Below are 12,724 nucleotides of genomic sequence, written 5' to 3'. Positions count from 1 at the left end.
TGAGTAGACGTTAACGACGCGACACTGACACAAAGACACACTGGGCTTAAATACACTGAGGGAGTCATCAAGAAATTAGAGACAGAAGGGGAACACAGCTGGGAGGAATAAGACTAAACGAGACAGGGAGAGCTCGCTGGAACACTGACATCAGACAGGAACAAGAACCTTCAACGTAAAACAGGAAACAAAACACACTTTACATGGACTAGACAGAGACAGACTTGACACTGACCAAAACCTACTAAATAATAATCATAATCAAAACAGTATCACTGATCAATCAGAACATAAATCACAATCTAGAAAAACGCCAAAACATGAGAAACAGAAAGCTGGGTCAATATGACCCAGAACCGTGACAGTTAGCTTCTAAGGACCATTTTTAGTTTCAACATTATGAAATTTGGTAACGTTATGACTTTTTTGAACTGTAACTGTGGTGCAGTGACTGGCACTGTCAGTTCACAGCATGAAGATTTTGGTTGGTTCTTGGTTCATGAATCTCCTCCAGTTAGGTTTAGTGGTGATTCCTTATTGACTGCAGTTGTGCATGTCTGGGTGTCTGCCTCTGTGTTAGCACTGCGATGGACTGATGATCTGTCAGTGTCAGCTGGGAAAGGTTTGTACTTTGTGGAAGCTGCCATATCCCTCCACCATGTATAAATACAGTCGGCAGGAAGAACATCTACTTTCTGACTAACTGTGTTTTATGTACGTGGCTATAAAATGGCTCCATAAACAAAAGAAGGCAGAGGAGAAGAGAGGCTGTAGGAGTTTGCGTGCTGACATTTCAATTTGTGCCTGCAGACTAAAGATATAAAGTATCATAGCTCTGTTTTACCTTTGGAGAAGGAGTCCCTCTCACTAAAGAAATTAAATTGCAAAAAATAAGAAAATGCCAGTGGTATCTAAAAAATATAGTATCCTCTTCCTCCTCACATCAAGCCTCATCTCCTGAACTGAAGTCAGGGCTCTAACAGCGTGCATAAGTTTAAGAGCTTCTCAGACTCATTGATCTGTATCTGACTCCTTCCACAAAGTTTTACAGCCTTTTCCTGAGTAAATACACTTCTCACCCAGCATTGACAGCTGAGGTATACAGTGGGCTGACAACAAGGTAATGCACTCAAATGGGTAGGGGCATTCTACTGACATGTAGCAGTGAAGATTTCCCCTACTGTAGCTTTAAACTTAGGGTTGAGATCCCACATTGTTCATATTGAGTAGAAATAGTTGTGCTTTTGACTGTTCATCTCTCTTTATTCCACTCATCCATTTATCTGTACCACTCTGCCAGTGTCAAGTGCTCTAGGGCTGTAGACATCCTGACCATTACTCAAGCCGCACATAATCTCTTCTTGGTCGGCTCTCACCTCCAGATGTTGCTCCAGAGGCATTTACAGCCATTACAGCTGCTCAGCATCGGCTACTCCCTAAAGGCACATATGCATTAATTTAACGATTGAGGATCTGACTGAGTCAGCTCTTAAAGAGGAAGGCTACAGCTGTGTAGCCACAGTGGGAGAAGGCCACCACTGAATCTGACGTTAATTATGCAAGCTCCATTTACAAAACAACGGAGTCTCATGTGCACTGTTCGTACTCATGGGTAGCCAAGCAGAGTTAGTGAGGATGGTTTCTTACTCAGATAATTGAAAGCCTAAAACATATGGGTAGTTTAAATAATGCATTGTTTCCTTTTTTGCGACTTTCTTTTGGGCCTCCAAAAGCAGTCAACCAGGCACAGATTTAATATTTTAATATTACAGATGTGGGAGACACAGAGGAAGAAGCCAGAGGATGGGCTTATGTCAGAGTCTAATACAAATTATCATCATGTTTGATCTTTTTATAACCAACACTGCAGCGCCAACTTGCCTGAGGATACCATTTACCGAACTGATGCAAAAGAAGGATTAAAGCATTCCTTAAACTATGCAATTTATAAGTCTAGCTTAGATTCTGCATCCTTAAAAGATCTTTTACACTTGGTGGTAATATTGGAGTATTATCGATGTTTTGGCCCCGGGGTGACCACTTTTCACGTCTCTCAATATGCTAACAGGGAATCCTGTTGTTTGACACTTTGCATCCGACCATGTTCGTTATGATAATTAATTATAACTCTGTCCCAGTCCAGGGAGATCAAATTTAATACAACTTTATATTTTGTTTCCCTGCAGCATGGTGATGTTTATATTATTCCTTTTAGCAATAAGGAAGTGTCTTCAAATATCAAAAAACTTTGCAATATAATTTCATTTAGTTTGATGCCTGATGTTAAATACATGCTACAATCGAGACACTGAGTGCCTTTGAATAAACATTGAGATCAAATCAGTGAAGGTGACAGGATGTGTAAACGTTTAACCTATGGTGCTGTGAACATATCAACACATATCAACGAAATATATGTCAATATAATCTGTAATTAATTTTGGGCATTTAACATTTGATGTTACTGTAAACGCAGGTTTACAAATCGCCCGTTAAATTGCATCTCTTTTTGTTTTTATCCTCCTACTCTTGATCCTTAGTGCAGTTCCTTAAGATCCCTTCCTTCTTTAATGTTTATTCTGAATGGCTTCCTGTCTTACAAAGGAGGTCTGAACATCAGGTGGATGGGGCTTACAGCCAGAGTTGTGTTAATTTGAGTAACATGTTAAGAAAATCTACTTTTTGACATCATCCAGAGCTAAGTGTAGAACTGTCTGAAAGTGAGAATTTAGAGAACCTGCTGAGTTTTAATTGGTATCATTTTTGCTACATTGGGCATTTTTTGCAATTTATTTATTCAGGTTTTCAGGGGGAAAAAATCGAATGGTTTAGAGGTCTCAAAAACTCTCAGACAGTACACTTTGCGTTACAGGGATAACACAAAATTGACAATGACATAGAGGCGAGACACACTGTTCAGGTTGCTGTCAGGCAAGAATGCTAATACACAGAGAGAGAGAAACCTGTTCATCCACAATTTAGAATCACAAATTAACCTCACGTGTCTGTCTTTGGACTGTGGGAGGATACGGGAGCATCTGGAGAGCACCCACAAAGAGAACATGCAAACCCTGCAGACAGTCCCCAGGCAGGTTCAAACCTAAAGCTTCTTGCTGTGACACAGTAGCACTATCCACTGCACTGCCAACTGTCTTAAATATGTTAAGTACAAATTGAAGGCTCTTTTTTGCTGTGACAAGATGACTTAGACTGCATATTTTAATTTTATTAGTGACTCTAAAATCTCCCAAGGGCCTTTTGTGCAGATGAAATATCTGAATGTCTTATTGTTGACCCATTCACATCTTTGTGTTTTTGTGCAGAATGGTAATCCACAGAACCCATACTGCACTGGTATTGAAGGTGTGATGGAGGCCTATTACCAGAGTCTCAAGAGTGTACGTCTTTATGGACCCACCCACTTCTCCCCTGTTATTAACCATGTGGCCAGGTACGTCCATTATAAATACACCGAGGGATGTGAAACATGTGGTCTGACACATGTAAATGTCATTAAGCACCATGTCACCAAGAATTGTGCAGCTCAGCAGGAAAGATTCCTAAAAGATTAATCAGCCTTGGTGAAGTTACAGCTTTAAGTGGAGGGAAAAGATGGGGATAAATGTGCTAACAGCACCATCACCTGAGAGGAATCAATACCTGCTGTGGTGGTTTGGACATGCAAAGTGGTCATGACAGTGCTTTCAGCAGAAGTCTGCTTCTAGCCTGCACAGTGACTGATAGACTGGCTTGAGGAACAAGAATAGGAGCTAATGAGATTTGAAGAAAAAAGAGAAAACAGCTGAGATGCACCTCTGAAGAAATGGCAGTGTGACTCAGTGTTTTCATAGTATACAAACAGTTGGCATTAAGCAGGATTCCCTTATTTAGCAGCAATACAGAAAGTGTCAGCTATATGTAGTAATAACACCAAACCAAGCTGCTACATTATACAATCAAAAAGCCAGATGATAAAATAAAAAATAACTGTGTGAAATGCACTACACACAGGTACACACACGCACAGGTCTTTGTCTCCAGATGCCACGTTTATTTATAGTTTCCTGTGTTATGACCGACCACAGTCTGACAGCTGTCGGTCTCAGCTGATTTCCAGCTCCCCTCCGCTCCTCTCCCGTCTCACTATAAAAGGGAAGGAAACCATCATCAGTCCAAAACGCCATCAGCTGTTCTCACCTGCGTCTCCAGCACCGTCCCGTTGAGCTCACCGCACCACTTCTCCCCTGCAGCCGCGCCCGGGACCACACCTCCGCCACAAATTGAAATCAACTTCGAAGTTCATTCTGCATCTCCATGTTGTCAAAAGTCTATACAAGGCTCAGCATCACTTCTAATTTCATGATGGTTGGCTCATTCCATCATTCTGAAATAAACACGGGCATACCACTACTATTACTGCTACTCAGTTGTTAAAACATATATAATGAGTGCTGTAAACATTTTAGGTTCTAATACTTTTCTGGATACATCTTTTTGAAAAATGGTTCATCAACCCTCTTTACGGCTATTCTTTTGCACATTGAAATCTGCGTCAGACTATTAAAGATAAAAGCCTGAATATGTTATTGGCCATTGCCACCATCAAAATGAATCAGGATCTGTAATTTGGTAAAGATACATACTTACTGTAAAGTCATATAAAGACAAATATTTGAGCATATAAATTTTTGATTAGTATTGAGAATGATTGAAATTTACAGAAAAGCTTGAATTTAATTTTTTTTTTTCAAATTTTAATCGCCCGATAAATCTTTTAGTGTACAACTATAGTTATTGTATAGAGTAGTTTCCTTTCTTTTTCCAAAAAGCCATCGATTGAATCATTTACTGAATCCAAAGATTAGACTTAAAGTTCTTAAACTGTTCTTTTGAACATAGTTTTAAAATAACATTTATAAGCTCAGTGCATACAGGATTATGATTGCTGGCGCCACTGCTGTGAATAACAGTAAATGTCACACCTCCTACCGCTTCACAGATATACAATAGATAAATCCCTTTCTGGCCATCCCAAGAGCCATAAATAGAAAATTCCCTATGCTCCAGTGCTTCAGTGTTAAAGAGTTTGAAACCAGATCAGCGTGAGACATACCAAGTTGACTTTTCACTGGATCAGCAAATATGCTCTTCTAAAGGTTTCAAATATTTAAAACAAGTAATACCTTTAGCAGATACTGAGAGAAGCTGTCAGCTGCACTTACTCAATTCACACAAAAAATCACCGATAGAAAGTTATGTGCTGTTTCCTAGTTCTGTGTCTTCCAACTCCCACCTGACATCCCCTATTGCCAGATCTTGTCTCATGATCCTCAAGATTGACTGTAACAAGCACTCTCCCCCCCCTTTCATCATCGGCTTTCAAATCCCATCTCTGCGAGCGTCGTCCGCCCACTCAGCCTGAGAATAGATGCATTGTTCGCTGCTCACTTGTGTGGAGCATCTGACTGAAATCCAGGAAGATGGCGCTTAGAAACAGTGGCATCAAGTCACGTCAAATCACTAATTGCTTGACTATTTTCACCTAAGAGTGTTGTTTAATATATGGTCTCAAAATGCCGTGGCACATCACTTCAAAAGTTTTGGTTCATATAACGAAAACCTCTGCAGGCATTGGCTGAATCCATCATATTCAACAGTATTTTTTAACTGTTATGAAGTCAATGTAATAAACATGTTCTGCATGAAACTAAGTATTTATCTTTGTATATTAATTGGGTTTCTATATTAACTTTTAATGCTGCAAGTAACATGTTATACGCTATAATAATCACATACTAATAAGCATTAGTAAGGCATTAGTGTTTACTTAATCATTTATAAAGCATTACTCCTTCTTAGTATGTAATTAAATACAGATATAAATGTGTATTCTTTAATATATATTATCATTGTTTGTGAATGTGTTAATAAAAGTTTAATAAATACTTTTCATTGAAATGTAATATTTAGAAATTTTGTGATTACAAAAAAAGTTGGAAAAAAATCTGGCTTTCATTGAGAATAGGTGTGAAATACTTGAATGAAAACCAGTTTTTGTGCGCTTTGTGTGTTAAATACCCCAAACCTCAAACTAATTAGTGTAGCCATGCCCTTCAAATATGCCTATTTCACGTTTTACGTAATTTTTTGGGCCTGGCAAATACACGCAGCTGTAATTGGTCCAGTTGTCTTCCATAAAATAAGATTATAATTTTATTGATCTCTGAGGGGTAATAACCTAATATGAGATTTTATCTAATAAGGTGATTGATGAGGGCAATGTGTCGGGCTTGAGACAGGGGGATTTTAAAGGGCTGCTCCAACAAGTTAATATTGTGCTCTCATAAAATTGGATCTTACATAAACTTGCTCCCTCTGACACATAAACTGGTAAGTGCAGTACATATTAAAACTTTAATCAGTTTCAGATGAAAAAAATGCTAATGAAATACCAACAGCATTAAAAATAAAGAAATAAAGTTTGTTAATGATGAAAGTGCATTTTTTTCATCTTGCAGTTCCAGTTAGGATGCCAGTGTCCGGCAGCCTCGCCTCTGTCAGTACGCCCCAGGGTGGCTGTGGCTACAATGTAGCTTGCCATCTACTATGGCGTTATTTTTGTGCCACTATTCTGAGCGCACATAAAAAAAAATTTGCAGGCGCAAGTGTTGCATTTTGAGGAGAAATTTATTTTGAGCAAAGAAAAACTGAATTTGAGTGAACAGAATTCATTGCTGCGTGCAGAAAATCAGTGTTTGCTATTATTCACACACGCACAATAGCAGCCCCTCTCACTCAGTTTTTGCATTTGCACTTGCTTGCAATGTGTTGCTTGCGCTCTCAACATTTCTGCCAGTGCGCGCTCAACTCTTTCTCTACACCGTTATATTTGTGCCACAAAACCAGCCAATCACAGACTTGGATGCAAAAAAAATCTGATTGGCTGTTTTGGTCTCCAATCAGCTCGAAATGACGAAATGCAATATCCCAGAATCCATTTCGTCCAAAACTCAAACGAGGCAGTTGCGGAGAAACAGGGTGTGGCGGAGTTTGAAATATTACTCTGTCGGGGTCACAAAATAAACTTTTAAGATATTTTCATGCCAGAATGTTTCTGTGTAAACTTTAAATATCTGCTCGATTTATCAAGACATCACATATTTGCATAAGTGCTCTAATGTTTTCGGATGTTACCCACCAGCTGACCGCATAGCTGGACTGGCCATTGGGCATACCGGGCATTTGCCCGGTGGGCCGATGGTGATTTTTCATGTTTATGTTTGTTTGTTTTTGAAATGGTATAAACAATGAAAGGTGGTGGATTAGCCAATTGGTCATGATCAACTCTCGGCTGGAACAATTACAATACATCCGTATTGAGGGGAAAGGGAACGTGATTCATCCCGAACTTCAGCAACGATGAAAAAAAAGACACAAAGCTGAAGTTATTCTGTCTTTACGTTGCACAGCTGCCTCTTCTCCCCTCATTCTCCCTCCCTCTCTCTCCTGTTGCTACTTCAATCATGAAACTGATCAATGATCAGCTGATGTCTCTCTTGTTTGTTTATCGCCCACTTTACACCAGAAAGAGGAAACCAGCAGATGCACCTTAATGATCAGCTGTTTTTTAATATTACTTTCTAGTATCAGCTGATGTTTGCTGGAGCCACATCTGTAAATGCTGCTCATGATATCGGTTTTGATACATGGTGAGAGGAAAACATTAAGGTGATACAAATCGTACATATATACCAACAAGACAGTGTACATCACTGTCACAACAGTGTTTGTTTTAGTTCAAAGGCTTTATAGTTTTCCTATAATACCTGGTGGTGTAGTCGGTGATTTTTTTGTCAGTTCAGCCTTATATATTATGTTTAACCCGAGTGCCCACCCGGTCAGCTGGTGGGTAACAGGCATCTCCGAAAACATTAGAGCACTTATGCAAATATGTGATGTCTTGATAAATCGAGCAGATATTTGAAGTTTACACAGAAACATTCTGGCATGAAAATATCTTAAAAGTTTATTTTGTGACCCCGACAGAGTAATATTTCAAACTCCGCCACACCCTGTTTCTCCGCAACTGCCTCGTTTGAGTTTTGGACGAAATGGATTCTGGGATATTGCATTTCGTCATTTCGAGCTGATTGGAGACCAAAACAGCCAATCAGATTTTTTTTGCATCCAAGTCTGTGATTGGCTTGTTTTGTGGCACAAATATAACGGTGTAGAGAAAGAGTTGAGCGCGCACAGGCAGAAATGTTGAGAGCGCAAGCAACACATTGCGAGCGAGCGCAAATGCAAAAACTGAGCGAGAGGGGCTGCTATTGTGTGTGTGTGTGTGAATAATAGCAAACACTGAAATACATTTTCTGCACGCAACAATGAATTCTGTTCACTCAAATTCAGTTTTTCTTTGCTCAATATAAATTTCTCCTCAAAATGCAACACTTGCGCCTGCAATTTTTTTTTTATGTGCGCTCAGAATAGTGGCACAAAAATGACGCCATAGCCATCACTAGTGTGTGAATGTGTGTGTGAATGGGTGGATGACTGGATGTGTAAAGCGCTTTGGGGTCCTTAGGGACTAGAAAAGCGCTTTACAAATACAGGCCATTTACCATTTACCGTTAACCATGGTGAAATGCTATGTTATTAGCTTATGCTAGTTAGCTTGGTTATGTAAGAAGCAGTGTCCGTAAACTACTACAACAACATAGCAAGCCATTTTTGAGACTCCAGTTTAGTGGCTACAATTAACAGAGGTGAGGCTGGGATAGTATTAACTAGACTCTGTGTTGGCATACCTGTTAAAATGGCCATGCCCCTAACTTTCAGGCCTACTAGGATTCATATGGTACTAAAAAGTAAATGCAGTTACATGCAGTTGTTATAAAGGGTGACACAATTCGAACATCATGGTTTCAACTTGGTGACTTTAACAGAGGCGCTTTTGGAGACGACCTCATGTGGAAATTATAGGAACTGCAGTTTGTGGCGCTTTGACTTTCACTTCATTTTTCCACCCAGAAGTTGCTTTTTGGGGCAGTTTTTTGTCATTTTTTTTGATCGCCTAACCTCTGACACATCATCTCTTTGCGCACCAGGTATGCCTCGGCAGTGACAGACGGCTCACAGTACTTCATCCTGCTCATCATCTCTGATGGCGTGATCACAGACATGGCGCAGACCAAGGAGTCCATAGTAAATGTACAGTAGCACTTCACATTTAACCTTTGGTCTATGTATATTTGAAAATGTTTTTCAACTTATTTAAACTGGTAAGCGCACAGTGGGTTACTAAACGTGATCTACTGTAGCAGTCCGTGAAATGTGTGCTTATAATCGTTCAGTTAATTTACTGTAGAACTCGCAAGGAGCCCTGAAGGTATGATTAAAACCCCAATAGAGGCCTAATAAACTAACAAACATCTAATATGAAAGCGAGAGGGTGAAAAGCAGTGCAGCTGCTATCTTTGCCTCTTCCCTCTCTCTTTGTCTCTCATCTTTACTAATGAGGGAAGTAATGGAAGAGAGGGTCAGTCTGGTCACCACCACGTCCCTTACACCCCCTCCCCCCCTCCCCAACGCTGCTATGTTCAGCTCTAATAACTCTGCTTTCTAATTAGAGTGATCAGAGTTAATGTGTGTAACGATTTTGGGCGAGCTCATATATGTGGAGCCTCAGCTGCTTGGGCTTAATGCTTCGCACGGACTCAACGCGCATCCGCTCTCCTGCTTCTTTTTCCACTTTGCCCCCCGTGTGATGTAATGTTATTGTAAAGTGAGAGTTGAGAGTAATTATTTACTAGCCCGTGGAGGATCCATGCCCTTCATATCTCAAGCAATTTGGGCGTCCATCTAATAACACGGGAAGTTATGAAACACTGAAAAACCTTCATCAATCCAACTGTACTTTGCTGTCCCACTTAACTAAGATTTAATAAACAATATTGCTATGCAGGCCGGGAGTTCAGCTGGAGCTCAGGGCAGAGGAAGATGTAAATGGGAGTTGTTATTAAGCTGTCAAGCTTCGAGAGATTTAGGTTGTAGATGCATGAAATTAGAAACCGCAGATCTCGCCAGGCGAGGGGCTTTATAAAACCGGCTGCAGAGTAAGGACGTAAGGCCCCGTCTGCCTTAACAATGGTATTTAATTTTTTCTATAGAGCTTCCTTTCCTTGGAGTGTAACAGTTAATGTATAGTTGGTCATTTGCAGGTCTATTTTACTGGCAGCCTGCACGGTTTAAGATAGCAAATGGTGAAAAGAATGAACGCTGCTTCTTCGCCGCCTTTGATGTGGTTATTCTGTCATTTTCCACCCTTTACAGGCCTCGTCTCTGCCCATGTCTATTATAATAGTTGGGGTTGGACCAGCGGAATTCGATGGTAAGCAGGCTGAATGTGTGTCCGCGTGCAAATACGTGTGTGTTGCATGCAGTAATCTTTTGCCCTCACCCCTCGTTCTGCTTCCTATCTTGTCTCCCACATGGTTTAGCCCTTCCTCGTGCAGCTTTTCTTTTCTTCACTCCTCCGCTTACCCTCCCCTTAATTCTCCCTCTCCTCCTTCACAGAAGCCGAGGTAAAGGGGATTTGATAAATTCTCGCTTTTCAGTCCAGCAACACTCCTTTTTTTCCATTCTTCTTCTTCTTTATTTTAAATGCGCAAGGGCCACATCACTCTGCTGTGTTTCCTCCCTGGTGTTTACAATTCACAGAGCAGTCCTCTGTTTAAAAAAAGAAAAGGAAAAACAAGCTCACTCACGGGGAGCAATGAGCCTGCAAAGTCAACGGGATTAGCACGCATATGAAGTCAGAGTGCGCATTCGCTTTATGTCCCTGTGGTGCTCATTGCTGGCTGCGCTTATATGTATTCGGGCACGTTCCTCTTATGTGCGCAGCTACGTGTAACTCACGGCCCCGTGGCTTCACGCTCAGCCGTGCACATTCTGTGTACTCCTTTCCATTTGAGACTATCAACACTCTAAGTGTAAGCCTGTGGCATGCTAATGACGTTGGCAGGTTGAAACACAAAAACCGTGTGTCATGTTTGCTCACCGCAACGTTGACATGGCTGTTCAAGCCTCCTGACGGGGTGTTACTGATGCGCTTCCCTCCGCAGAAATGATTGAGCTGGATGGGGACGAAGAGAGGATCTCATCCCAAGGACGATACGCGGAGAGGGACATTGTTCAGGTACAGAATACTCCCGAAGACACGGCTGACTGGCTGGGAGGCTGTTCACTCAGCAGAAAGTGTTGAGAGAAATGTGGGATTTATGATTAATGGAAAAGGGTCATTGTTCTTGACCTTCTTCTGTGCTCTTGTTCTGAGTCTGCTGGTTTTTCTGTCTTTTCTCCGCTGTCTTGACCCTTATTTCTTCCTCTACGTGCAATATTCTTCTCTCTGTTTTCCTCTCTTTTGCTTTCTTTTTCATAATTTTGCATAAGCGTTTTCTGTTTTTTGTCCACATCTCATTTCCTATATTCACCTTTTCTTTGTTTCCTCTCCTCTCCTCTTTGTCTTCATTTGTCTTATCTTTACTTTTCATCTTTGTCATTTTCTTTACTATTCTCTTATTCTCAATGTCCATGTTTCCTATTCTGTACTCCCTGCCTCTTATTTCTCTTTACATTACTTATATCTGATTTCCTTATTTCCTGTTCTCTCCTTTCCTTGTGTCCTTTCCTCTCGCTTCCCCTCTCAGTTTGTTCCTTTCAGAGACTACATTGACCGACGAGGAAATCACATCCTCAGCATGGCCCGTCTGGCTAAAGAAGTGCTGGCTGAAATTCCCGACCAGTTCCTGTCCTACATGAGAACCCGGGGGATCAAACCTGGTCCCTTGCCACCTCCTTACACTCCCTGTCCACCACCAGCTATCAACCCCCTTCTCACAAGAAGGGTAAGCCGAATTTAATGGCTTCCACCCCAGTATTGGCCAGCCGGGTCTACTGTCCTCTCTTTACGCTTCACTCTTCACTGGAAGCTCCTAAGCACATGGCAAACTTTGCCCGCATCTTGCATGTTGCACTTTTGGGAATATTTGGCTGTGAAGGGTGATGAAGACAGCCCTGAGTGCTTCTTCTGTTTAGAAGACTGGACAAAAAGGTGTGGATTGTGAAGGGCAGTGGTGGTGGTCTGAAATCAACGAGCTGCACCAGGAAGAGTAAACAGGAAAGAAACTCGACAGACTGAATCCAAGCTGTTCCCATTTCCACTTCCTCTGTCTAAGTCATGTCACTTGATATATAAATGTTTACAAAACTGAGGAGTGGAGTGGATCTTTTATTTTCCAGGAGGAAATTTATACAAATAAATGTGAATACCTTTCCTATTTTCCAGCTACAGAAACAGGAGATTCTGACTTTGTACAAAAATGTTTAGGCCCCAGTGCCATATATGTGTGTGTATATATATATATATATATATATATATATATATATATATATATATATATATATCTTTTTTAAATAGAAATAGAGCATGTGCCAGTTTATGAAAAATAAAGCATGCACTGTTGTCCTGCACTCAGGGCTTTGTCCCTACCACACACTGCCCCACCACCACTGCCATGTTCCATCATGAACAAACCCACCGGAAATCATTCCACGCTCCTATCGTCTGCTCCATCCACCTGCCTTGACTCGAAAGGAAGCTGTGCTCCTTGGGAGTCTGGTCAAATCAAATGCAACAGGGACTTGAACCAGCCTTACTTTT

General features: G+C 40.9%; 1 protein-coding gene across 2 annotated transcripts in view; it reads left to right on the top strand.

Annotated features, from left to right (window-relative positions):
- LOC102799554 (copine-8-like) overlaps positions 1–12,417 on the top strand; it is a 73,863-nt gene extending 61,446 nt beyond the window's left edge. For both annotated transcript variants that reach the window (XM_087844405.1, XM_087844404.1), the window contains 5 exons: positions 3,324–3,451; positions 9,111–9,213; positions 10,336–10,393; positions 11,127–11,200; positions 11,712–12,417. In XM_087844405.1, coding sequence (XP_087700531.1) covers positions 3,324–3,451; positions 9,111–9,213; positions 10,336–10,393; positions 11,127–11,200; positions 11,712–11,924 — 576 coding nt within the window. In that variant the 3' untranslated portion in view covers positions 11,925–12,417. The remainder of the gene's footprint in view (positions 1–3,323; positions 3,452–9,110; positions 9,214–10,335; positions 10,394–11,126; positions 11,201–11,711) is intronic.
- Positions 12,418–12,724: the final 307 nt, after the last annotated feature.

The sequence above is a fragment of the Neolamprologus brichardi genome, chromosome 7 (genome assembly GCF_056152115.1).
Source record: "Neolamprologus brichardi isolate AB-2024 chromosome 7, ASM5615211v1, whole genome shotgun sequence".
Lineage (NCBI taxonomy): Eukaryota > Metazoa > Chordata > Actinopteri > Cichliformes > Cichlidae > Neolamprologus > Neolamprologus brichardi.
The sequence above is the reverse complement of the archived record's forward strand: the minus strand, read 5'-3'. Positions and strand labels throughout refer to the sequence as shown.